Genomic DNA, 27,051 nt, shown 5'->3' on the forward strand with positions numbered 1-27,051 from the left:
CCCCTCCCCCACCCCCCCCCCCACCCTTATTTTTTTTGGTGTATTGCTTTTACCCTATTGCACACTGTGTTTTGGGACGAAGGGGATTAAATCCAATCCCTAACACGTGGCTCCGCAACTGGTGGTTGATTTTTTTTCTCTACTTATACTTGTGGTTGGCAGGGGGTTATGCTATATGCTGATAGTATTCCAGGACATTTCGATGGGGATAGTTTAGGAACCATTTCTAGCAATATCGCTTTCCCCGAACATCCAAAGAAGGAGATAAGAGCAACAAAGTCAAATGAGTCTACCGTGGATGCAGCGAAAGCTAGTAAAGAAAGGTTCGTGTTGCCAAGACTTGTTATTGGTTCTTTGTTGGAAATGCCTCATGATCTATTAGCTTTTGCATGGAAGAGCTTCCTATTGTTCCAGAAGACATGACTGTGGCTTGTTCTTTAGATTTTGCCCTTAAATTTTAGAAAGCAATGTCATCACCCACCTATTTCTTACCAATCAAAAATAAATTATTGAAAGCAATGTGATGAATATCTGTAGAGCGGAGAAGTGATAACGTTAAAGATAATTTCTTAATTAATTCTGGTTAACTATCTCCTTATTTGTTGATAGGCTGATAAGTGAAGTGGAAAGCTTATACGATAAAAAATGAAGTGGAAAGCTTGCTCACTCGAATATATTTGTTTCTCCTGTCACATAGTCTTTTGATGACTTAACGGAGGTTGTCATAAGAGGAAAGTTATGTGATAGGAAGGTACCTAATAAAGTGAAAGATAAGCTCTATATAATAGTGTGCTGTTAAGAGGCCCGTTTGAGGTGGAGTTAGACCTTGAAGCTCGGTGCACCACAAGTTACGTGGTTCGCCTCGTTTAAGCAGGCCGCACACACTCATTAATCATGCATTCCATCTTAAAAAGAACAATATCAAGAATAAATATTGACAGTAAAGAGATATATTATTCTTTAATAATTTTTTTATGGATTAATGATTAAGATTACTAGAGTAGCAATGTATTAAGAATTAGTGACTAGTCTAAATTCAGAAGTTGTATTTTGTCAGGTCTCACGTTAGTTGAGGGAATGAGTTGTGGTCTTCTTATTTAATCTTGGGCAATTCTCTCCTCATGAGCTAACTTTTGTGGTTGAGTTTGGCCCATGATCCATTTATCTGCATATTTGAATCATAAATGTAATGTCGTTTTGGGAGTTGATTGATATGGTTTTTTCTTCATATATTCCAATTCATTGCAGTGTCTCAATATTTGGGTCCATAAAAGTTTTACAATCACACAAATGCTATGACTTATTTAAGACCATGTATCTCAAAAGTCTTCCATTCTTTATTAAAGTTTATGCCAAGTCATATTAAGACAATCTATTTGAAACAAAGGGAGTGGTATTTGAATAAATGGGTACAAATAGAGCGAGATGGTTGTAGAGGCTTCATAAAACCGACCATAACAAGTTTGGGATGGAGTGGTAGTCCATTGATTGATTGATTTGTATACGTCCTATATTGATCTGATTTTGCATGATCCTCATGATGGTCCGTATTGCATTGAATTTGAATTTAGTTTATATTGTTGCTCTCCCTGATGGACACATGCTCCTGGAGGTTTTTCTTTTCTTTTTAAAGAGGGATGTCGTTTTTTGGTGAAAAGTCAATAATGAGGTTTTCTGGCATAAGTTACTTTCTAGATAATTATGTAACCATCTTATTATTTAAATACTGCTGAATCAACACAATTCGTAGCTGGCATTTGCAGTTTTGTTTTCTGATGAAATGTAAATTCAGGGAAAGGTCATCCCAATATCTAATACCTACTGGATTCTGCCCTTCCCTCATGAGATTATTATCTCACTTCTCATAACCTTAATTTTTCTCCTCTGTATGGTCAATTGAGCACTAACAACTCTCCATTCATGTCAATTATGACAGACTTGTGCGTGATGTCTTAATCAATAAGCAAAGCGATTGCAGGGAAAGCCATGAGTCTCTAAGGGAGAGAACTGTATGTTAATTCTATCATTGGCTGAATATCTAGTGAGAGATAAAAAGCTGTGATTTATTTGTTATTAGTTAATGAGCACTTATTTTTTTTTCTTTTCATTTTGTAGATCCTTGAAGTTCAAGGCTCAAGCTCAAATCGTGAGTATTGATTCAATGCTTTAGTTCTCGCAATATCATAGTTTTTCATGTGGACCCCTCTTGGTGGGTGGCAAAAAGATTAGGCAGTGTCTCTCGTTGACCGAGTTTCATGATGAATCATAATCAACCTAATCTTTGCTTCCCATCACTTCTTAACTCCGTATAACCAATTAAAAATCGCTATAAAAGAATCGAAGCAATGGACAAGAGGGGGTTGTCCTCGTGGAAGGGACACCGAGTCACCAAAGGAGAAATTGGAAATATGGGAAAAGCCATTACCCTTACCCCCCCCCCCCCCCCCCAATAAATATCAAATCAATTTTCACAGATTGTGACTTTTTCCGTGCTGTTAAAGACTTAATGGTGAAGGGAATCCTTATTTGAACATGCTATTTCCTTATTCTGCAAAAGAACTCTTAACGAAATGATGATTGTTGGTAGATAATGAGATCTTTGAGTTCTTTATATTATATACATATCTATCATAAACCAAAAAAAAAGTGTCATTCATGAATGGTATTATAAATTTTTCACTTGCAGTGGATGTTTCTGTAACTCAATCAACTGCCATTGAGAATGTTGACTTCAAAGCAAACTTGGAGTTGTCATCAAATGGCATAACTTGTGGTAGTCCTCCTCTTTCCTCAATCAGACTTGATGATCGGAATAATGAGAGGCACAGCCATGAGCAGCAGACTATAGGCAAGACTCCTTGTTTGGGCCCTACTTCCTCTGGTGCTCCAATTACCTCAGTCTCATGCGTCAGTTCATCATCAGCTCCAGCTGATTTGGTGCCTCCACGAAGTTCAATTCATAATGCTAATTCGAAGGTAAAGTGAACTTAGTGGGGTCAGTTGCTGCAGGTGCATGATCAAAAATTTTGTTCATGCGTATGCAAAGTTATATAAGCTTATTTTTTCAGTAGGTTTATGGTGATGTCAAGCTTTCGCGGTACTTGAATTTTTGGAAATTCTTATCCTTACTGCTGGATTATTCATTGTCTAGGATGATTTGTGACTGTTGATTTTCCTTCTCTCTAGGAGTCTAAGCTCAACCCTGGGGCAAAGATATTTTCTCCATCGGCTTTGCATCTTAGAACTGTTACTCCTTCTGTGATGCGAACAATGGCGTACATGCCAGATTCCTGTCCTGTAGTACCGGTGGCTACAGCTGAGCCTGAAGTTGAAATCACCCCTTTTGCTTCTCGTCCATCTGTGCCAGTTAAGTTTGTTCCTTATAATAATTTGGCAGCTGGAAATGGTGGCTTGGATGTACAATATGCTCAACAGGTATGTGATTATAATTATTTATCTTACTTTGAAAATGCAGCCCCCACCCCCTTCTTTAGTTTTCTGACAACTAGAGTTATTTCTCTGAGTAACTGAGATTATTCCATTGATTACGAAATCCTTTTGGTTGATTGACTGCCATTTTCTGTACCTAAATCAACCATCTCATATTGACCGGAAGAAATGTGCATTACTAACATAACCACATCGCACTTCCATAATTTGGTGTTTGGAGACTAGCCCATTGGTTTGAATGGAAGCTATTATGCAGTTCTGTGCTTCATCTAATCTAATTGTGTCACTGATATACATTTAGGAAAAGGCAATTGATAAACATGTTGATAAAAACAAAAGGAGATGAAAAGTTAATAAGAAAAATCTATCTTATACAATGATTTTCCATAAATCATGTGCTAATAGGATATATCTTCTGTTGTATAAAGAAGTTGAAGATAGAAAAAAAATAATAGGGGTCTGTTTCTTGATATTATAGTATGCAGTTTACCGAAATGCTGCTGCTTTCTTAGTTAGAAATGACACTTGTCAGATGCCCTTTCAAATTAGTTGTTACAGCTTAATATCAAACAAATGAAATCAATCACATGTATTATTTTACATCATGCTTACATAGAATCAATTATTACTGTTTTGATGCTGCTGCATATTTTTCTGAAGCCTTCTTTGTTAACATGTAGACTATTGGATACATGGGAAGCAGGAATCAGCCGGCCAGGTATGCCGGTCAGTATCATCACCTTCAAGCTGCAACCGGTTATGTGCATCCAAATTCTCAAAATGTAAGGGAAATTAGCATGGCAATCTCTTGCTGAAGCCATTTACTTTGTTAGGCTGGAAATAAAACTCTGCCGCCTAGTGGTGGAGAGTAGAAGATAGTCCTTGATTCTTATCATGTCGAGGAGTGTGGCCCTATTATTAAACTGAGGTCCTTATGACAATAGCATGCCATCCTGTTATTATTTTTGTGCTTGTAAGACGGTTGCAGATGTTCATGTCACTTCTAAAATTCTTCATGTTGTCAGGTTATGGTTGGACGGTTGGGACCACTTGTTTATATGCATCCCGTTTCTCATGTAAGACGAATTACTTTGTATAGTATTTTTTGGGACAACTTTTATGACTTTTTATAGAACTTGGATGGCCCTTTATCACATTCCTCCATCTGCTGTTCTTTGTGTGTTTATAGCATTGCAATTTCCTGATTCTTTTCTGTCTGATATCTTGTCTATAGGATGTTGTTCAGAATGCAGTGGGGTTCTCTCAAGTATCCACACGTCCTCTATTAATTCCACATCCGGTCCATCCTCCTAAGCATCAAGGTACGTGTTTGTGGACATTTAATGGTATAGCTAGAAGTGGTCCAAATGTTTACTAGTTTTGAATGGAAAGTCTTGAGTTCAATTCAATAGCTTCTAGTAGCTTCAGCTACTTATTTTCAGAGGCACGAATGCGTAATGCTCTACTGTCTGTTTTAATGTAACGACTAGTTAAATGCAATTGTTGCTAGTAGTTGTAGATAATTACTATATCAAAGGTCCAAGCTTGCACACTGGGATCTAAGGAGGATGACCTTTTAAAGCATTATTCCTTTACAAGGTAGATGACCCAAAAATTGTAGACCTACAGCAGTGCCAGTAGTAGCAGATAGAATGCGTAGGAAGTTTTAGCATTTGTTGATACCGTAGCAGGTCACTTTTTTGTTTGACCGGTTCCATATCAGCGCTATAATATGTTTGTTGAGTATGAATTTGTGTTCCTATTTGCCATTAGCTTGCGATTTCAACTAGATGGTGAACAACAATAGTTGACTGACTACAACTTGCTGCAATGATTGATCACTTGAACATTGATGTGATGTGGATTTGGATTTGTTAAAGTAGTGTTGATAAATACACATTTCTCCCTAAAGTATTGCACTCTCAACCTGCAATTCCACATTAAGTACAGTTATTTACACATTATAGAAGTACACATTTCTCCCTAAAGTATTGCACTCTCAACCTGCAATTCCACATGAAGTACAGTTATTTACACATTATAGTACTGTTATAAGTTGCTTGTATTTTACTGGCAGAATAACCTAGTACATCCCCTTGTTGCAGGAAGTACAGCAACACAAGCATTGCAGTTATATATGGCTCCCCCAGTTATAACAGGGTTACAACAACCATTCACTATGCCAAGCATTCCTATTACACATGCGTCTTTTCCTGTTATACGGCCTATGCAAGTCCCAGGATCTAATGGATTTCTGCCTAACAAGTTTGCATGAATATACTTCTGTAGTTGAAATATGCTGCCTGTTGAGATTCTTTTTTCGTCTGTTTCTCAATCGCTGGCAGGGTGATTCTTTTCTAAAGATTCCGGTCTTACTGTATGAGCAGGTTATTATTTATTAGTAGGGAGAGGCATTAACATTGTATATTGAGTTACACAGAGAGTTGCTTTTGTTTGAAGGTAGAGAAGGACTTCACTCAGGGGTTCTTGTTTTGATGGTGATACAAAGGAGACAGATTTCCAGTTTTGAACTGCAGGAAAACAAATTTTTGGGTGTCAAGATCGCACTTTTTGTATGATTCACACAGCTTAAATGTCAGATGTTAAATTGGAATTGAAATATATAGTGACGTGATAGCTCCTTGTTTAATTTTGATCACTACTCTAGCCCATTTTGCCATTTGTTTAGATTATCTAACATGTAATAGTTTGGTTGCTAAGCTTTGATCATTATTTTGGTGTATTTTGCGATGTGTTTTGGTTATCAAACATGTCAAGTCCACATTTCATTTTTAGGGTCAAGCTAGATTTTGGTCGAAGAAATTTCTTGGATTCAATTTTAAATGTTACCGTGATGTATAGGTCCCCAAACTATAACATGTTCTTTGGCGAGTATTGACTGGTAATTAAGTAAAATTTTAAGACGAATCAATAGAATAAATTAATTGCCCCGGTGAATCAAAACGACAGTATCTTAGCGATCTTCCCAAATATGGGGCTCTTTTATGCGAAATTAGCTCTGTGAATTTAGAGTTTAGACCTGCTATTAATGTTGATTTATCTATAAAATCACATTGGACCAGTCCCTCAAAAAGAAAGCTATGAAACAAGTTTGTGCTAGTACAAAACCAGAATTTACAATATCAAGTGGCTACCTTTGCTCAATGTGGCTCCAACCTAGACATAGCCGCATGGTATAATTATTCAATAGAATTGCAAGGCAGACATGTATGGAGATGAGATATACCATTATAAACAGTTCCCATAAGCGTTTAGTAATATGCAAGTTTCTATTCCGAATTTATAAACATAAAAAGATAGGCTTTCTGGAATCCTGGAGCTGCTACCCATTTTATGGTCTTTTCGCATTCGCCATTTGACTAATTCATAGGCAAGGACCAGGTGCAATTTCAGAAGGTAATTAAATAACTCTAGTAGCACTATACAATCTGCCAGATCTACTGAACACTAGTCTCCTCTTTACTGCTATCAGTTTTTGGAATCGTCGTTACAGCAATACCAGATTCTCCAGCACGAAGCAGCTGGTTCTCCATCAGATTTTCCTGCACAGCCTTCATGTAGGAACAAATTTCAGAACCTACACAGATCTCTATTGACATAGTAAACTTCTAGAGCTCGAAATGGTTATCAAAGTTTTGGTTACTTTACCTGTAAAAGTTCAGTCATCCTGCCAGCCCCATAATTCATCAACGGCTTTGAAACAGATATAGCCTGGGTACGAAGAGGGGGATTTACAGGTTCAGTTGGTTCTGCCGGCGGAACCTGATTCATGTCACGAATATCTCGTCCGGGTAGCACATGTGACTGTTCTGCTGACAACTCATGAGAGGCCTTATCAACTCTTGTATCTGTTTTTGCTGGCGGAGCAGATCCTTGAGACCCCTTGGTCACTTCAACAGGTATATTAGCGTTGGTTGATACAATTGGTTTCACCTCTTCCCGTTGCACACCTTCTGCTCCCTTGCTATGAGCGCCATCCCCTTTCTGCCTAGCACATATTGCCACTTTGTCGCTGACTTGAGTTTGTGAAGGAAGTGTTTCATGAGTTGGTATCGGTGGTACCTGACCACAGGTTACTGATCCGTCAGGCGGCAGCATAGCTAATGGCGCAACCATCTGGACCTCTCTTTCTCTTGCAGACTCCATATTAGAAGCTTGGGGTCCATGATTTTGACTAGATGCTAATCCATTTGTTAAATTGACAGGTTGTAGCACAACAGGAACTACTGTGCCTCTGGCACCCACTGGAGGGACTGAAGGATGTACCACTACCTGTTTGTTTTTTGAGGACCTAGATCCAAGATTAAGCGATCCGTTCCGCTCAGCCCTTTGTCCATACACTTGGAGTTGGTTTTCAGCGGGAGGACGGACCTCGTTTCTTCTAATCATCTGAACATGTGGGGCTACATCATTTGCTGCTGTGACAGGAACATAATGACCTGGCTTAAAAACAACACCCCTGTAGTTCGTATTGGAGTCGCCAATTCTAACACTGAGCAAATAACCAGCATCAAATGCAGCCTCAACCACACCTGTAACAGCCTGACCTATCATCCCATCATTTCTATTTGCTTGCTGTGGTTGGATCTCTTGCACTAGCTCAAAACGTGGAGGAACTTGAGGTTGACCTACACGCTTTAGGCTAGGATCCTTACGAGGACGACCCCTTCTTCGCTTCAAAGGAAGGGCAATAGGGACGGTGGAGCTGTCCCCTTGAACAGCTTGGCTCATTTTCACGGAATTAGGGTCTAATGTCTGCCTTTCGCAAGTCTTCTGCAGTACCTGCCAGCAGATCAGTTGTTTCAACTCAGTCAAGTTACAGAGAAAAAAAATGATGGTACATTTGAACTTTCGACAAAAGTAAACTGGGTGTCCCATAGTGTTTTGATTCTAGAACAGTTATTTGCGGTCGCTTACACTGGAAAAAAAAAAGGGACATTCAGTTCTGGGAGGACTGCAATTCACAATACTTTGCAGATTTTGGGCCCATAGTTGGAGGTGGATTGTAAAAAATGGATGCACTTAAACAGTTAATTAATTGGTAGTAATAGAAATGGAGTACAGGTTTTTGATAAGCAAGCATCTACAGATTCTATATAAGATAAATTAACAGAAGATAGATTAAACTTGTCTAGATATCTTCAAATAGCAGAGGAGAGGAGAGGAGATGAAGATTAGTAGCTCAATGGTGAATATGGCCCTAAGTTAGATAAGACAAATGGATGAGCTGAACCACCAAATCAGACTCAGTTGACCAGGGTGGAAGGGAGAGAGGGAGCGGAGTGATGAGCCAAACAAGACAACTACTATCAGAGCAATCAGCTAAAAGCTCAGCTACACCATTCGTATCCGTGAAAAGATGACATCCATTCTTCCGCAATACTAAGAATATAAGAAGACACTACAAGCAGTGCACCACTCAAAATTGCTGATAAATACTGCAAAACCATTCCCATACAATCACTAGCCACATCTAGAAACTTCTCCAATTAATCCTCTAAGATAATCAATAGCAAGTACTTCCTCCATTTCATTTTATGTGACAACGAGACCTTTTTATATATGAAAACAATTTAAGTTTAAACTTCCTATTTTACCCTTTAAAGACATGATTTTATAGCCGCAAGAATGTCATGGCTTGATCAAGCCTACAAGTTCCAAAGGTATTTCTTCCTTTCTTAAACTTCTTGCTAGTCAAACAAATTCCTTTTTTAAATTTCTTGCTTAGTCAAATAGGTTCACAAATAATGAAGCAGGCAGACAGTAAATTCTCAAGACAAGGAAGACGAATAAAGGATCTAGAAGCTCCTAAAAGATTTACTTGTCTAAAAATGAGGAAAAATCAAACCTTAACCTGAGAAAATTTCTAATTTAAGCACGTATACCACATCATGCAACAATTACTTAGTCGTATACGTAGCATCTCACAAACGCCCAGTGAGTTTACATGAACGCATATAAACAGGTTGAACTAAACCGAAAAAAAATTAATTTCCACAAACTTTGTTACTGTCTTACTGAGTGTGAACAATGCCAGCATATAACACACAAAAAATCCAAAATTTGACATAAATTAAAAATAAAAGCTATTATAACCTCAAAAAACAAAAGAGAAAGCTAGAAATCACCAGAGTATATCTGAAGCACAAATTCGAAATCAAATTCTCCGGAAATTTCCCAAAAAAATGAAAAACAGAAAAGAAAAGCAAAGAAAAACCGTACCTCTAGTACTTGCTATTTGCACGGAGGAGGCTTCAGACTGGTGCAGGGAATAAATTCGGAAACCTAAGATTTTGTTGAGTAGATTTAGAGAATGAGATTTAGATAATTCCGATAATTAATTAGTGTAATCTGCTGCTATTACTACTCCTTATTTAGCGGGGTCCTCGGGTGGCGTGGTTTAGGGGCTTTGGTGTTTTTGTATTTAACACGTGGCATTTAATGATATTTTTTGCTTTTGGACTGCTGGTAAAAGAGAGAGAGAATAACCACGTTGTGATGCTTAGTTGGGCCACCAACAATCGTGTGTGGACATGTTTCGTCAAAATAGCACGGTATAGCTAGTTTTCGCACTGGTCAATCAAAAATAGCCAGCGTTTACCAAGTCAATAAAAAATAACCACTATTTTGCTGCAACAGAGACCGGTCCCGTATAATATACAGGAGTTCGGTGCATTTTTGTACAAACTCCAGCATATTATGCTGGACCGGTATACTTTGCTGACTCCTGTATAATATACGGGAGACTAGAGCACTGGTGCTCCAAACTCCAGTATATTACACTGGACATTTATACTTGCTGGAACTCCAGTATATTATGCGGGAGTTCCAGCATAATTATACTTGAACTCCCGCATATTATACGGGAGTTCCAGCATAGTTATCCTGGAACTCCCGTCTAATATGCGGGAGTTCAAGCATACTTATGCTGGAACTCCCGTATAATATGCGGGCGTATTTTCCGGATTTTAAACAGTGTTTTCGCTCAGATTTATCTTTACATGAAAAGTGGCTAAATTTCGATTACTTTTGAAACTGGGCTATTTTTGAATGACCAGTTGCAAATCTGCCTACTTTTAAATTTTTCCCACATGTTTCTTGTCGACAAATGGGCCCATCGATTTTTGGACTTGGACTACGGCCTTTGATTGTTTTCCTTGGGCCATGGCGGAATTGGTCTTGGGCCGGAAGAAATTTGGGACTTTTTCGTATCTATACGAAATTTCAGTAAAAATTGTGGGGGTAGCTACTTTTTAAAGTGGTATTTACTTTTTATCCAGTATTTTCAATGCTTAGCAATAGTAGTCACTAGTCTATTAAAATTAATAAGAAAAGACTGTGTTACCCTTTCTTCTATCTCTTTCATGTTAGGGAGAAGAACTGTGCCTCCGTCTGTGAGACGGCGACTGCCGTGGCTAACCGTTCACTTCCCCCACCCAAAGCTCAACGGTTCACTGACTCTATCACCAACACCCACAGTGCATCTTATCATCCACACGACAATGGGTTACGTAATTGCACGAACTGACAAATTACACAAACGAACGAAATGCTAAAATACGCTACTTCTGCTCTCCTCATGTCATTTTCACCTCACAGTAAAATGTATGTATGTATGTATATACATTTGTGGAGAGAGAAACGCTAAATTTCACACTCTTCAGTCAATTTCAGTGTACATGTACATTTGTGAAGTAGAAATGCTAAGATACGCACATTTCAACTGCAACCTATACATACACCATTTCTGTATCTATACATTGACCTACAGATACAAGTGTGTACCTCTACATTTGGATTCTAAACTTACAGTTCCAAGTTCAAAAGTTAAGGACACTTGATCCTGAACTTCGAGTTCCAAGTTAAAAAGTTAAGGACACTTGGTCCTGAACTTAGAATTACAAGTTCAAAAGTTAAGGACACTTGGTCCTGAACTTCGAGTTCCAAGTTCAAAAGTTAAGGACACTTGGTCCTGAACTTAGAATTACAAGTTCAAAAGTTAAGGACAATAGGTCCTGAAGTCCTGAACTTAGGCAAAGAAGCCCAAAAGTTAAGGACAATAGGTCCTGAACTTAGACTAACAAGCTCAAAAGTTAAGGACACTTGGTTATGAACTTACAGTTACAAGTTCAAAAGTTAAGGACATGTAGACCTGAAGTCCTGAAGTTAAGGACATGTAGTCCTGAAGTCATGAACTTAGAGTTCCAAGTTCAAAAGTTAAGGACATGTAGTCCTGAAGTCCTGAACTTAGAGTTACAAGTTCAAAAGTTAAGGACATGTAGTCTTGAAGTTAAGTTCAAAAATTAAGGACATGAGCAGAAGGGTATTTTCGTCCGGGCAGTTAAAGTTTATTAAAGCAGTGGCTAAAGACTAAAGATATTTTAAACAATGGCTTAAAAGTAAATACATGTGTTATTAGTGGCTAACTGTGCACTTCCCCCGAAATTTCAAACTTATTTTACTCGGTTTATCTACATTTTTCTATTTATCAAAAGCAACTAATCTTTTTAAAAAATATATAAATTCAATCAAGATCTACAATTTAGCTACAACTTGAATATAATTTTTTTTTTTTAAAAATCTAGTCAAAAACTATACTTTACATAAAATTTATGTATACAAAAAAAAAAAAAAAACTAAAGTGATATGAATAGAGAAAAGGAATATACATAAGCAAAGAATGAAAAATATATATTAAAAAAAAAATAGAAGCAAAAAAAATGAAGCGATTAGAATGGAGAGAAGGCATATACTTTGGCATACAATGAAATACATATCAGAACATAGAATAAGAAACAAAGCGATGAATATAGAGAGAAGCAAATCGAATGAACCTTCTCGAGTGATTTTGGTTGCTCTTTTCGATTGAAAATGGTGTGTGTATGAAATAATGCCTATAAAATACATACAAAGCGATTAAAATAGAGAGAAAGATTAGAACAGAGAATGAGAAACAAAGCGATAAAAAATAGAGAGAAATCTTTAGCTATTGGCTTTCTTTAGGAAGTAACAATTCCCTATGATTTTTCTTTGTACCTTGGTTCTTTTTCATGGGATGTACCTTGAATCGGGTAGTAATTTTTATTTTTATTTTTAGAGTAGATTAGGATGGAGAAAATAAAAGGATGAGAAAGATGAGATTCATATACGCCTTTGACTTGGTTGATAGTAGCATTTTAAGCTTTGGCATGTTGTATCTTCCCTATGTGTTGAAATTGCTTATGTTGCCTTGATGAATGGGATAGCATGTTTTATGACGTCTATGTCTCGTGTTCTTGACTTATGTTCACTTTGTGCTTAATGCTTAATATATTGTGGCTCAGTGAATACTTGATTTGGTTTGAGAGTCGGAATGGGACCATCCTTAGTGATTCATATGCCACGTGTGGTGAGTTTTTGTTAGTCAATATCATTGCAATTCGGTCTAGCACTTGCCCAACAAGTGAGTTGAAGCAAAATTTTAGGTGTTTTTCCGGTTTGAAAAATAATTTTAGGTGTTTTTGAGTTTTAATGCTTATTACAAATAAAATTATCCCTAGTTAACCCTTTTGAGACTATAGACTTTTACTTGACACCCACATTACAAGCTTATTCCCTTTTGTTCTTAATTGATATTGTTTTGATCCTTTTACCTCTTAAGGCATTTAACTAGTAAAATGAGCACTAGAAGAAGTAAGGAGGGAATTTGGATAGATTTTGAGTGGAACCAATAAAAGAAAGAAAGGTGCACATATGTTGTAAGAGATACACCGCTGGCGAGAATTATAAAGAAGAGAAAAATTACAAAAGAAAAAATAGTTTAAAAAAGAGAAGAAAAAGAAAGAGAAAATTATGTAGATAAATAAATCGACATCTTGTCTTTGTTAGTAAGTGTGAATCAAAGTAGTGCTTAAATAAAAAAAGAAAAATCTTTGGGGTGATATTGTTTGTGAAGTTGAAGTTGGGTTAAAGAAATATGCGCTTAAAGTTGATTATGTGATGTTTTAAAAGTACTTCGGAGTTCGGAGGGTTAGTCATTATTTATAAATATATCCCACCCGTCTCTTAGCCCATACTACAACCAAAAAGAAGTTCTAATTGATTTTAGACTAAGTACGCCTACATTAGTAGACATTTACATAAAGGGCAAGTCTATGTTACCAATTGCATGCATGTGACTTCTTTGTGAGAGTGAGAGATTTCTTTGATATATATGAGTTTTTAAACTATATTTGATCATGAGATTTAATTGTGTGGATTCTACTTACTCTCCTTGATTTTGTTATGAGGACAAATAGTTTTGTTATGGGTAGGTAACGTTACTAGACTACGATGTTGAGTATTCAAGCCATGAGTGTCACACCTCCTTTTTTACACCACCCGTCGAGGGCGGTATATAAGGGATTTTTTCAATTAAAGTGACATTATTCGAGATGGGATTATTTAGTTTATCTTTCAGAGTCGCCACTTGGAATAAATTATGGTGTCCCAAGTCACCGGTTTATTTTAAATCCCAAATCGAGGAAGTTTTATTTTAAAGAGTCAGCGAACCAGAAATTCTAGATAAGGAATTCTGTTAACCCGGGAGAAGGTGTTAGGCATTCCCGGGCATCGTGGTTCTAGCACGGTCGCTTAGTGAATATTACTTGGCTTAAGTTATTTAACTACTCATTTTTAGGACCTATGTGCATTTATCTTTTTACCGCTTTTAAATTACTTGAATTATTCGTAATTAAAGAATTGAGTTACGCGTACGTATACTCTTTTCTTTTGGCGCGTCAAAATCATGTCACGCGAAGGTGTCCATGATTAATAACACTTTTGTTGATTTATTAAGAAAGTTTGGTTGAAGTTGCGCGAACGCATCCCTCGAGTCCCGTGGTTCTAGCACGGTCGCTTTTATTGACTAATGTTCGGCTTGAATCAATGTTGACTATTCTTGTATTTTATTGCTTATGGCTTGTCTATTACCACTTCACTTAATTTATTATATTTTTTTATTAATTGTTTTGACCTAGATGCGGTACACACACGAGGTACTTCTTTGAAATTAAATGTTAAACCAAGGTACGGAATATACACATGGTTATAACATAATTATTTTTAATTTAATGGTGTCAAGACGCAGAATGCACACATGATCCTTTTATTATTTAAGCTATCAATTCAAGTTTCGAGTATGAACACATGGGCTAATATTTAAAGTACAATCTAAAGTTTTTCTAGTATTTTAGAGTATTTCACTTGTTTTATCTCTTTCAGATTCGAGACATTTATTTGTATAATTTTATTATTATTACTATTATTTTATTACTATTGCAACGAGTCTTGAATTAGTTTATGGTTCATTTCGCATATTCAAAATTATTTTTATCACTCTTGGACCGAACATAATTTTCTTTAGTCCAAATTCTTTTATGGCTTAAATGTATAGACGACCTACATCTCTTACATGGCTCATACTTCTAGGTCATAGTAGGCCTGAAATTCAATGGGTCTTGACTAGTAACACATTTTTAATTATTTATATTTAACAACTTTAAATAAATGCTAACTTAAAAAAAATAAAGAATGGATAATCGAAACAGAGACATGATTAGTGCAAGAACGCCTTTTTCATCACAATAAAAATAATCATTTTATACCATCCATAGCTTGTTAGCAACTTTCAAAGAATATTGGATTTTTTTTTAAAAAAATTCTTTTGTCAATTTTTTTTTAGACATCCACAGTGAGATAATATCATATTCTTTGCAATTCTCATTTTTTTTTGGTAAATAAAGACATTTATTTATAACATAAACTTAGTAGTCATTACAACAAGAGATTTGTCTAGGCCACGAAGTGCCTATCCCATCCCTATCAAAAACTGAAATAGCAAATACAGGCAGATAATGATACAACATTAAGTTAGCAAAAGAGTCCAGGCTGCATCACTCTTGGCTAAGGCGTCCACTACTCCATTAGCTTCTCTGAATGCATGCTTCAAAGGAGGCGTGCCTGCCTCAGATAATAGGGACCTGCAGTCATCAATAATGTTTTGATAAAGACAATTTTCATTGTTTAGCATGTTGATTAGTTCCTGGCAGTCTGTTTCAATGACTAGGGGAGTCAGTCTCATTTGGATGGCTAATTTTAGACCTTGCACTAGGGATATGGCTTCCATTTGAATATTTGTGGCATATGCAAATCCCATATTAAATCCTAGAATCCATTTTCCGTTGATATCCCTGAAAATCCCGCCTATTCCCCCCTGCCTGGGTTACCTAGGCATGATCCATCTATTTTTGGTTTAAAAAATCCTATGTCTGGTGGTTGCCATTTAATAAAAATCGTTCTTTTTGGTATCCGGCTAGGGCTCCAGTTGCTTAGAAAGAGGAATTCTTGGGTATTATTAATCACTTTGTTAATGTTAGGGTATGAGCTGTTTTTTTGAAAGATCCTTTCATTCCTCGTAGTCCATAAGTACCAGAGGAGAAAAGGTAAGAAGACATGCCAAGTAATGTATTGATTATAGCGCTTGTTTGTGTTTAATTGGTGCTTTAGCCAGTAGAAGATAGAGAGCTCATTATCCGAAGGTCGGTAGTTGTGTTTAATGTGGCATTGCCTCCAGATTTCCTTTGAATGAGCACAGTAGAAGAGCATGTGTTTTATGTCCTCCTTTTCTGATCCGCAAATAGTGCATATATCAGATGTGCAGATGTTTCGTTTTGCTAGGAATGCGGTGGTTGGGAGTCTGTTGAGGGAGAGTAACCACAGGAAGTATTTTAATTTGTTCAGGGTGTTGCTTCTCCATATCCACTTAAAGTCTAAGTTGTTTTCTTCAGTCTGGTTGTCCTTTTGGGTTATGAGGTCATAGGCTGCCTTGATGGAGAAATGGCTGTGGCCCGGGGAATTCCAGGAGATTCTATCCCTGCCTGTCTGGTATTGTTGGATATAAGTGCTATGAATTTTTTGGGTTATATCTTCTGGTAGTTCGAATGATAATTTTGAGAGATCGAAGTGGCCATCCTTAATTATGTATTTTACCTTACTGTCTTCTTCCCCCCTTTGGAGGGGTCCATGGATGCTATTTCTTAGCGTGTTCCCATGGTTTATCCAGCGGCTGTTCCATAGGTTTATGTTTTTCCCATTTCCTATAATCCATTTATTCCCTTTTTGGCATAACTTGTTTCCTTTACAAATGTTTTTCCAGATATGTGAGTATAACGGGCTACTTTTGGAACTAGTGTTATGATTGGAATTCCTGTCATATTTATTGCTCAGGACTTGGACCCATAAGGCATCCTTGTTGTTAGAGTATCTCCATGCTAGACTAGTGCTGAAGGCATCATTTTTACAAGCGGTTTTGGCCAGCCCTAAGCCTCCCTGTCTTTTCGGGGTAGTGACCTTGTTCCAGTTTAGCAGGTGGCATTTTCTTTTTTCCTCCGTACTTCCCCATAGGAAGTTTCGCTGGATGGAGTCTATCTTGTTTTAAATAGCTTTTGGTAGGTTGAAGATTTGCATGTTGTGGTTAGGGATGGCTGCAAGGGTTGCCTTAATGAGGGTGGTTCTGCCTGCTAGGCTTAGGAAGTGTGTTTTCCAACCCCTTAGTTTATTGTTTAGACTGTCAATGATGAACTGAAAGTCTTTTTTGGATAGCCTTTGGTTTGTCATGGGGAAACCTAAATATTTACCTATTGAATTAGATGTTTTCATGTTAATGCATCTGCTGAAGAGGGCTTGTTTATCCGGGTGTGTGTTCTTTGAAAAGATTAATCTAGATTTGCTGAAGTTAATGGATTGGCCAGAAAACCTACAGAATTTATTCAGGGTATCTATGAGAGAGTCGTAGCTTTTTTGATTGGCCTCCATCATGAGAATGAGGTCGTCCGCAAAGAACAAGTGAGATAGTTGGGGTCCCTTTTTTGACAGGGTTATGGGGTCCCATCTGCAGCAGTCAACTTCATGGTCGATGAGTCTGGAGAGCATTTCCATGCAAATTATGAATAGGTATGGGGATAATGGGTCCCCTTGCCTAATGCCTCTAGTTGGGGTAAAGAATTCTGTATTTGAGCCATTAATGAGTATGGAGGTGGATGTGGAGGATACACAGGACATTATTAGCTCAATTAGGTCTTCGGGGAAATTTAGGGATTTCAGGGAGAATCTAATGAAAGACCACTCCAGCTTGTCAAAGGCTTTTTCTAGGTCAATTTTGATCATTATTTTTCCCTTTTTTCCTTTTGAGTTTTTGAAGGAGTTTTGTAATTCGTGAACAATAATGGCATTGTCTGAGGCTCTCCTTCCTCTTATAAAGCTTGTTTGAGTAGGGTGAATAATTTTATTGAGCAGGGGTTTTATTCTATTAACGATAATTTTGGTGACTACCTTATAGGCAGTGTTGCAGAGGCTAATGGGTCTATATTGCCTTAATGTTTCAGCATCCTGATGTTTTGGTATTAAACATACAAAAGTTCTATTCATGTCCTCAGTCATTTTTTTTACTAGTGAAGGATTCTTTACAAAAGTTGACTAGGAGGTTGCTAGTTATTGTCCAGAATTTTTGATAGAAGAAAGGATGGATACCGTCCGGTCCGGGTGCCTTAAGTGGTTTAAAAGAGAAGAGGGCATTCTTTACTTCCTCCTCCTTTGGTATCCTTGTGAGGGTGGGGTGGTCAGTGAGGTTAATTGTGGATAGGGCAGGCATGTATAGCGGTGATATTTGGGATGAACTGTGGTTAGTGGTATATAAATTGGTGTAGAAGTCCGTTATGATGTGGGTAAGATCCTTTGGGTCGTGACACCAATTCCCAGCCTCATCCCTAATGCTAAATATCCTATTTTTCCTTCTCCTTTGCAAGGTTGTGAGATGGAAAAACTTTGTATTGGCGTCCCCTTCTTGGATCCATTGAATTCTTGATTTCAGTTTCCAGAATTCTTCCTCCAATTTGAGGGTTTTTTGTAGTTCATCAAGTAGGTCAATTTCTAGATTAGATAAGAAAGTGCTGGTTGTGTAGTTTTGGGATTTTTGAATGCCTTCTAGTCTAGCTAGGATTTCGTTCTTTTTTTTAAAGATATTTTCAAAAGTATCCTTGTTCCAGGCAATGGCTTTCTTAGTGAAGTTATTGATAGCATTTGTAATATTAGGCTGGTTTGTCCAGCAGTCTAATACTAGCCCCTTAAAGGTGGGGTGGGATAACCACATAGATTCCAATCGAAATATACTATTATTACGGCTTGGTCTTTTAATAAGCTCCAAGTGTATGGGGCAGTGATCAGAGTGAGTTCTTATAAGGTGTTTTACACTGGCTTAAGGAAATATGCTAATCCATTCACCATTGGCTACGAATCTGTCCAATCTTTCCATTATGAAAGCATTTTTTTTTCTTTTTTCTCTTATTTAACCAAGTAAATTTTGGGCCTTTAAAACCTAGGTCTATTAATTTGCACGTATTAAGGCAATTGATAAACTTTGTGGTTCTATTGTTATTTATAGGTAGACCTCCAAATTTTTCGCTTGCACTAGTAACCTCATTAAAATCTCCTAGTACTAACCATGGTCCTTTATAATTATTTGCGACTGTTATTAAGTTATTCCATAGAGTGATTCTTTCCTCTAATAAACTACTAGCATAAACAATTGAGCATAACCAAGTTTTAGGTAAGATTTTTACCTTCACCATGGCATGGATTTCTTGATCAGTTCCTCCTATTTGGTCCACATTGACTTCATCACTGTTCCACATTAGTGCCATTCCTCCCGAGTTCCCTTGTGCTGCCACCTGTGCTAGACCTGAAAAGCCAAAGTCCTCCATGATGACATGGTGGTCAGATAATTTTGTTTCAAGTAATGCGACCACACTAGGTTTGTGGTAATCAATCATGGATCTAAAAGCTCTTCGGAAATCAGCATTCCCTGCTCCACGACAATTCCAAGATATAAAACTCATGCTTATATTTCTATTGTTTGAACTCGTCTCCCGATTGGGAGGGGAGTTCCCCCCGCTCGATGCTTGTTCCTGGTTCATCCAGAAGCTGGAAAACATTGTCGGCACCAACACCATTGCATATTGGTAGATCCCCGGGGTTCTCAATTTTTTGATAGTTATTGAGTATTTCCTCAAATCCAATGGGCAACTTAAGATGTATCTTTTTTCTTTTCTTGCTTTGAACACTAGGGTTTTTGGTGACCTTAGGACTCCATGTTCCACCACCCTTTCCATTGGATTGTCTTCCTCTTCTTCCTCCTCTTGTCTCTCCGCGCTGGGTGGGTGAACCTGCTGCATGGATGGTTGGGGAGTTGCTGGAGTGTTGTGGACGGTTTGGTGGTTCAGAATATGGCCATGCATGCTTTGGTTCGTGCCATGCATGGTCTGGAATAGGGGGGCTGGATTTGGAGGAGGTTGGGTGTTTGGGAAGAGAGGTGAGTGTGTGTTGATCAGGTTGAAGGGCGGATTCCATGGTTGTTGATTCTGCCATGCAAGATGGACCCAAGGAGATGGCATTCCTTGATGATAGGTTAGAGCATGGTTCATCCAAGGGTTGTTTATTATGTTCCCCATGGCTATTCTCATCCCTTCCGCTATTATTTGAGCCAAATAACATGGGTCCTCTATTTGAATGATTATGTCCTCCCCGTTGATCCTCAAGCTCATGCTTAGTCCATGTCCCATTAATCCTTGTTCCAGCCAGCTCTAGGGAGTATGGTTTGGTTGGATTGGTAGGGTTGTGAAGAGTGTTGGTAGTTGTGGTGGTTGGTGGTTCGTTGGTGGTGGTCTGTAGTGTCTTTGGTTGTCTCGAATCCAGACATTCCTCCTTGTTCTCATGTTCCTTCTTTGATAGTTGCTTGGGAGTCTTGGCATTGTTGATGGGTGGTTTGTTTGTGTTTGAGTTGGAGATGTCGTTTGTTTTGATGGCAGGAGGGGGAGTGTGCATGGGGTTTAAATTATCATTGTGGTTTAATGAAGAAACCACTGGAGAGTTTAATGGGGTTGTCTCATTAATTATTTCGGCTGGGGTTATGTCAAAGGTGTTGCTTTGGTTTGAATCCAAGGACATTGGGGAGGGGGCTTGATGTGAGGGGTGTGTAATATCTAAGGAAGAAAAGCTATTTTTTGTAAGTATGCAACCGTTGCTCTCTTTAGTGTTAAGGTTGGAGGAGCCTAGCATTTGACCTAAAGTTTGTAGCCTTGTTGAAGTGACTTCATAGGTTAAGGATGAAATTGGAGTTTGTAGTTTCTTGTCCGTGATTGTCGTGACAGTGTCCTCTTTGTCTTTTGATGGTATAATCCTATTGCTAGATATGGTAGGAAGGGCAGGTTTGTGATCGTTAGTGAGGTGAGGGGTTTTGTCCAGTGGATTGTTCGTGTATTGGGGGTGGTCTTTATCACTAATAGAGGGTCCTATGTTTTGTGTAGTGGGTGTAGTGGCAGGTCTATGGTGTACTAGGGAGCTTGTGGTCATAAGGTTATTACCATAGTGTAGGCTTTTGTCCAGTGGGTAAGAAGCCAGTGGGGATGGAGGCTTTTGTCCAGTGGGTAAGAAGCCATTCTTCTTGCTTGCGTTCATTTCCAGCTGAGGATCACTGTGTTCATGTTGGCTTTGTTCCTTTGTATTATACCGCATGGAGGGGTAGGGATTCGACGTGTTTTTCTTTCTTTTGTGGTGGGATACTATCGTCCAGTTTTCAATTTTGGTGGTGATGGACTCAATGTTTTGTGGTGTTGTCATGGAGTTGCTGGATATGGGTTTGTCATTTTTGGTTTCCGTTAATATTTTTTTGTTTGGGCATGATATTGGATTATGTCCTAGGCGTCCGCAATTGGTACACAAGACATTGAATCCTTCATATGTTACTTTTTGATAGTGTTTGCCTAGTATTATGTGAGTCTTTAGCGGTTTTTCGATTGGAACTAGGATGCATAATCTAGCATATTTTCCCCTAAGAGCTGAGGAGGTACATGCACCAATACGTATAAGTTCTCCTAGCTTATTCCCTATTTTTTGTAGGATTTCGTAGTCGTAAAATTCCGTAGGAAGTTCAGGTAGTCTAGCCCAAATAGCCGAGTATGTTAGTGAAGCTTCCGATGCTACGAATCTAGGCTCCCATTTCCTTATGGAGAGGAATTGATTTCCTATGAACCAAGGTCCCTCATGAAGGGCTTTATTATAGTTTTCTTGTTTGTTAAATTTAATAAGGTAGTAGTCATATCCCAGGTCGATAAGGGAAATGGTTTCACTTGGCTTCCAAATCGCTTGGAGTTTACGTTGAAGGAATTGATATCCAACTCTTTTCCCAAAGACCTTTATTATAAGAGCTGTTTCCCAATTCCTATATAATCTTTCCTTATCTTCAGAGGTTATGGGGATAAAGATATCCGCTTCGTCTTCGAGATAAGGATTTTCCGTTTTATCCGAGGATAGTAGGTCCATTGTTATGTCATTTGTACGCAGATGTTGTTTGTTGGGTTACTATCAGTAGGGCTGGTGTTTAGGATGCTTAGGAAAGAGAGTTTTCCTTGTTGGTGTTGTCCAGGTTCTATGGTTTGAGGAGGTATGGCTATATTTTTGTTCATGTTTATTGGAGCTGAAGTTGAAGAGGAAGGGTTGTTGATCGAGGTATGTTTGGAGGCAGTAGCTCCTCTCACGTTGTTGCTGCTAGATGGTGTTTCCCAGCTGTTTTGTTCATTTGGTGGTTTATCATGGGGAGTGTTGAGGAGCATTATGTAAGTGTTGGGGAGGGAGGAGAGGGATTGTTCTTAGAGAGAGGTGGGAGAGTATCTCTCTCTAACCCATGTTTTTTCTATAAGCACAAACTGTGAGACTTGGGTCTTCACATTTGTCTGATATATAGTTCTCATTACTTAAACAATAAAATAACAAAGACTATCAATACTTAAAATCTGACACCGTGAATTACATAGCATAAAGTCACATATCTATGAGTTTAGTATTAGATTAAAGGTAGAGTAAAAGCAACCAATCTCAAAGATGATTACCCAAAGGAATATTGAGTTACAAATTTTGTAAGCTGCAGACACAATTGCAATTTTTGAACTCGAACAGAAAACCCAAAACTGAAGCTCGATTGGAACGTCGGAAACTCGCCGGAGTTTGAACGGAGACCTTGCTTAAACTCGACTGTTTCTGGGTGTTTTTGGACTGTTTAGGAGTGATCTTCGGGAATGATTTTGGTCCAGAAGGGGTGGGATGGCCACTTCTCTAATGAGAAAGAAGATGGAGATGGATATTTGGTTCTGAAAGAGAGAGCCTAGTCCGTTCTTGATAAGACTTTTTTTTAAAAGAAGATTTCCTCCCCTTTCTTTTGTGAAATCTCTTCATATATATAGAAATGTGTGTGTATAATGTCGTGTGTGTGTGTCCAAGATCATGTGTGTGTGCATGTAAGAACGTGAGTGAAAATGGGGGAGTGGGGAAGGACGTGAGGAGTATTTTGGGGAAAATGGGGTTATGGGCCTTTTTTTTTAATGTAAAATCAGATTTTTAATAAAAATTTGATAACAAATTAATCACTTTAACGTGATCTTAGCTCATTCTTTTTAAATAAAAATTTGATAACAAACTTAATCACTTTAACGTGATTTTAGCTCATTTTGAATTTAGTTTTTTTGGTCTTTTATTTTAAAAGATAATTAAATTATGAAGATAAGAAGAATAACCATTATTTCTTACAATATATGAAAACTAAATATCTACATGTACTGTAAATGATACTAAGAAAGATTCTTTGTGCTCTAAGAATGAGAGTTTTTTTGTAGTTTTTTTTTTTTTAAATAAAACCTATTAAGAATAAGATAAATATTAAGATTAAACCTAAAAGAAATATTTACACTAAATAGTATAAAATTTAAGTGTGGTCAAAAATTAGTTGTTCACAACAAGGGTAAATAGTTTTGTTTTTTTGGGTAACTGTGTCATTCTCCCCTTTTTTTTTTTTTGCTTTTATTTACAACCCGATAGATGATTTAATAAGCTAATATTTTCTCTATGTTTAATAATAAATGTAACCAACATGTTAATTAATCAATTATGATAAATTGGATCAAATTCTATTTTTTCCCCATATGGCCTCACCACGGTATGAGCTAAAATCACTTATTTTGCCTTTTTTACCCCGTAATTCTAGGGAAGGTGGATGTCAAAAGATATGAGATATCCCCCCTATTTGTACATATGACCTTCCACAGTATTCTACATGCATCTGTATTGGTCTAAATTTGGCGACTAGGCAGTAAGGGATAAGCGAGATCAAGGACGGGATCGACCGCGGTGTAATAACTAAAGGCTTCTCACGAGAGGTATGATGCCAAAGATAGACAGCTAAGATGAAGAAATACCGGTACTATAGGTTTAGATATGGATACAAGGAATATTCCTTTGGATATTCCTTAATTTGTACTTTTTAAGATTTTTGGGAAATATCCCCTATAAATAGGAGGAGATAGAGAACAAAAAGGGGATCTTCACTTTATGAGAAAAAGAGATTGTAAAAGGTTGACCTGAGAGAATACACTACAGTTGTCTTGTTCATTGATTATTCAAGCATACGCTTTTGCTTCTTTACTCATAAGATCCAAAGATTCCTCAACCCTCTTAATTACTCTTTTATCCACGTTACTGTCAGGGAAAAGAGTCATCCAAGTCTTACAATAATTGGGTGGTAGATTCCTTTTTGTTATATTCATTGTCATTATCTACATTTAATGCATATATCTTATTGCATTCATGAGCGTTTAATCAGCGCAAACACACTGATTAACATTGTTCATCTTACCGGCTTCACATACTATTTGGTCTAGATTTTATTATTCTTAACTAAGAGTAGAAACTGGCAAAGAAGATCAAAGAAGAATAGTGCTCATGCAAGGTAAAGGATGGTGAAAACCTCTGAAAAATAAAACCCCCGTCTATTTATAGGGCTGGGTGGTGCGAGAATCGAAGCAAAGGATTGTTAATGGCACCAAAACCAAAGCGGCAGGCACACAGACGTTGTCTCAAGAAGATGCACAATGATGACGCGCGTGGCCATGACGTCACCCCCTGGTAGCCACACCAATCACGACTTCAATGGTTGCGCCGTTCTCTCCACCTCGACCGACCCGACTTATTCAACACAACCAATTTTTTCCAAAATAGAGGCCAATCAGGTCCGCTTATCAAGGGCGTGCAGGACCACGACCTCAACAAGCGAAGGGACTAACTGTATTGGTCTAAATTTGGTGACTAGGCAGTAAGGGATAAGCGAGATCAAGGACGGGGTCGAACGCGGTGTAATAACTAAAGGCTGCTCTCGAGAGGGTCGATGCCAAAGACGGGCATCTGAGATGAAGAAATAACAGTAGCATAGGTTTAGATATGGATACAAGGAATATTCCTTTGGATATTCCGTAATTTGTACTTTTTAGGGTTATTGGAAAATATCCCCTATAAATAGGAGGAGATAGAGAACAAAAAGGGGATCTTCACTTTATGAGAAAATACTGTAAAAGGTGACCTGAGAGAATACACTAGGGTTGCCTTGTTCATTGATTATTCAAGCATACGTTTTTGCTTCTTTACTCACAAGATCCAAAGATTCCTCAACACTCTTTGTTACTCTTTTCTCCACACTACTATCAGGGAAAAGAGTCATCCAAGTCTTACAATAATTGGGTGGTAGATTCCTTTTGTTATATTCATTGTCATTATCTACATTTAATGCACATTTATGTTATTGCATTCATGAGCGTTTAATCAGCGCAAACACACAATTAACGATGTTCATCTTACCAGCTTCACATATTATTTGTCTAGATTTTATTATTCTTAACTAAGATTCACCCACTTTTTGGTCAAACAGTATCTATAAGATCAAGCAAGAAATTCTATTTAGTCAACTTATGCTCTTGAAGACTACACTACTAAGCCTTTCTCAGTTTTACGAAGAGACTTAAATTCTGGCGAAAATGATCATAACAGTAGTATTTTGTGAAGACAATGATAGTAATATTTTGTGAATTGTGAAGGCAATGATGCATCCATTCTTTTATAGTAATTATGCGCCACAGAGAGATACAAATACTCTGCAGTCTGCACAGCCTTGCAGATATCCTCTAAATCGTGATTATAAGTGTTTATATAGCTTCTTAAATGAAGCAAGCCCTCGTGCCTAAATATACCAAAAATGCAATGATCAGCCAAGAAATAAAACGGCAATAGATCTGAAACGGCAGCTTCAGATGCAACACATCAGGCATAACTTGGCTTAAAGTTTCACTTGAAAGTCTCGTGTCTCGTTCCCTGTTAAGTAACAATTCCTTTTTATCCAAGTAAGAATATTTTTCACAACGGTGGTGTTCCAAGCAATTGCATTCACCTCGACTATTCTTCCGGGTTCCTGCTACTTCCAACTCGTAGAGATAACGAAGAACTCCGTCCACCGCGGCTTAGAAAGATGGAACACCTCGTTTGTTCCATTAAGTACCTGCTACTTCAAATCAGCACAAATACTAGATAACTCTGCCCACCAATACTTATACAAAGGAAAAAAAATATCACCTAACTTCCATTAATTAAGTCCTTTCAAGGCGTAGAATATTTCTTAGAAACAAAATTAACAACACATTCTAAAGTCACCTAGTGCCGAGGAAGGTAAGAAGCATATTCCTCTGCGGCAACATTTCCCGCAGCTTTACCAAGAGTATAATAGATTGCTGATGTGATTTCTGGGATGACCAGCATCCTCAAGAAAGGTTCCAACAACCAACAGCAGATCTCATCTTCCATCAATTTACTGAAACCAAATCATGCAGTCAAAGCATAATTAGCACATAGAACATCAATTTACACAAATTTATGCAAGGAGGCAGTTAACAACATATCCTTCCACCATATGACTGAGATTGACTTCCCTTTAAATGAAACAGACAGTAATTGAGAGTGGAGTCTTAACACCATAATCTAAACCTACACAACCAACTACATCTGCAACCTACATAGAAAAAAGCAGACCTAAACCACAAACTATGACTAAGAACTGGACAACATAGCAACCTAGAAACAATACCTATGACCTTTTCAAGCTTCTCGAAAAGAGATTTCCTCAGATTAGAAAATGATCTTGTTAATAATTCCCTGATTAAGTGCGAGCCCAGTGACCTGACAATCAGGTGCGTGCTCTCTTGTTGCTGCAGGCGGGGCATTTGTACTGCTTGATATGTTCAGCCCTAGCTGGAGTGATCTTAACGCATTTCCCGTGGAACCATTTCTCACATATGTCGCAGCAGATCCAGAACTCATCAGATGCATAGTTCTCACCACATGCACCACATAGTGTTTCTCCTTGCTCGTCATCTTCCTCCTCTTCCAAACCATCTTCATCCTCATCTTTCGGTTGTGGCCTTGAGTACTTGGGTGGCAGTTCAGAGCCACGCTGTGCCACCTACGAGCAGAATCAGATTATGTAAAATAGGCAAAGTTAACAATAAATCCACAAACAATTCTTAGAATTCATACCAGTGACAACAGTATAAGCAAGTGTCAAAGGACAACAAGTACCAAAGGGGGGGGGGGGGGGGGGTCAGGACGAGAGAGAGAGAGAGAGAGAGACGACTATAACTC

The 27,051-nt window shown here is 37.9% G+C and overlaps 3 protein-coding genes across 5 annotated transcripts in view; 1 reads left to right on the forward strand and 2 right to left on the reverse strand.

The window, feature by feature from the left end:
* The window catches only part of LOC109212107, a 7,216-nt gene extending 1,023 nt beyond the window's left edge, over positions 1-6,193 (forward strand). The window contains exons 3-11 of the mRNA XM_019375718.1: positions 163-323; positions 1,937-2,009; positions 2,116-2,146; positions 2,687-2,976; positions 3,187-3,435; positions 4,131-4,232; positions 4,476-4,526; positions 4,685-4,772; positions 5,556-6,193. Coding sequence (XP_019231263.1) covers positions 163-323; positions 1,937-2,009; positions 2,116-2,146; positions 2,687-2,976; positions 3,187-3,435; positions 4,131-4,232; positions 4,476-4,526; positions 4,685-4,772; positions 5,556-5,725 — 1,215 coding nt within the window. The 3' untranslated portion in view covers positions 5,726-6,193. The remainder of the gene's footprint in view (positions 1-162; positions 324-1,936; positions 2,010-2,115; positions 2,147-2,686; positions 2,977-3,186; positions 3,436-4,130; positions 4,233-4,475; positions 4,527-4,684; positions 4,773-5,555) is intronic.
* Positions 6,194-6,537: 344 nt separating this feature from the next.
* Positions 6,538-9,852, reverse strand: LOC109212109. The gene is made up of 3 exons (XM_019375720.1): positions 9,694-9,852; positions 7,120-8,253; positions 6,538-7,022 (listed from the first exon to the last, which is right to left on the reverse strand). The coding sequence occupies exons 2-3, from the start codon at positions 8,200-8,202 to the stop codon at positions 6,909-6,911; spliced, it is 1,197 nt and encodes a 398-aa protein (XP_019231265.1). The 5' UTR covers positions 8,203-8,253; positions 9,694-9,852; the 3' UTR covers positions 6,538-6,908.
* A 15,588-nt stretch (positions 9,853-25,440) lies between these two features.
* Positions 25,441-27,051, reverse strand: part of LOC109212108 (PHD finger protein ALFIN-LIKE 4-like) — a 7,073-nt gene continuing 5,462 nt past the window's right edge. Inside the window, exons 5-7 of one of the 3 annotated variants that reach the window (XR_002065809.1) lie at positions 26,498-26,872; positions 26,068-26,224; positions 25,441-25,915 (exon numbers count right to left, since the gene is read on the reverse strand). Coding sequence is in view for 1 of the 3 variants with exons in the window: in XM_019375719.1 (XP_019231264.1) it covers positions 26,597-26,872 (276 nt within the window). In the remaining 2 variants the exon portion in view is untranslated. The other 2 variants (XR_002065808.1, XM_019375719.1) reach the window with 2 other exon arrangements.

Source organism: Nicotiana attenuata, unplaced genomic scaffold (assembly GCF_001879085.1).
Source record: "Nicotiana attenuata strain UT unplaced genomic scaffold, NIATTr2, whole genome shotgun sequence".
Taxonomy (NCBI): Eukaryota; Viridiplantae; Streptophyta; class Magnoliopsida; order Solanales; family Solanaceae; genus Nicotiana; species Nicotiana attenuata.

Coding starts and splice junctions, on each gene's coding strand:
- LOC109212109 (XM_019375720.1), bottom strand. CDS start 8,202: ATGAGCCAAGCTGTTCAAGGGGACAGCTCCACCGTCCCTATTGCCCTT. Junction 7,023..7,119: donor GGATGACTGAACTTTTACAG/GTAAAGTAACCA, acceptor TCCTACATGAAG/GCTGTGCAGGAAAATCTGAT.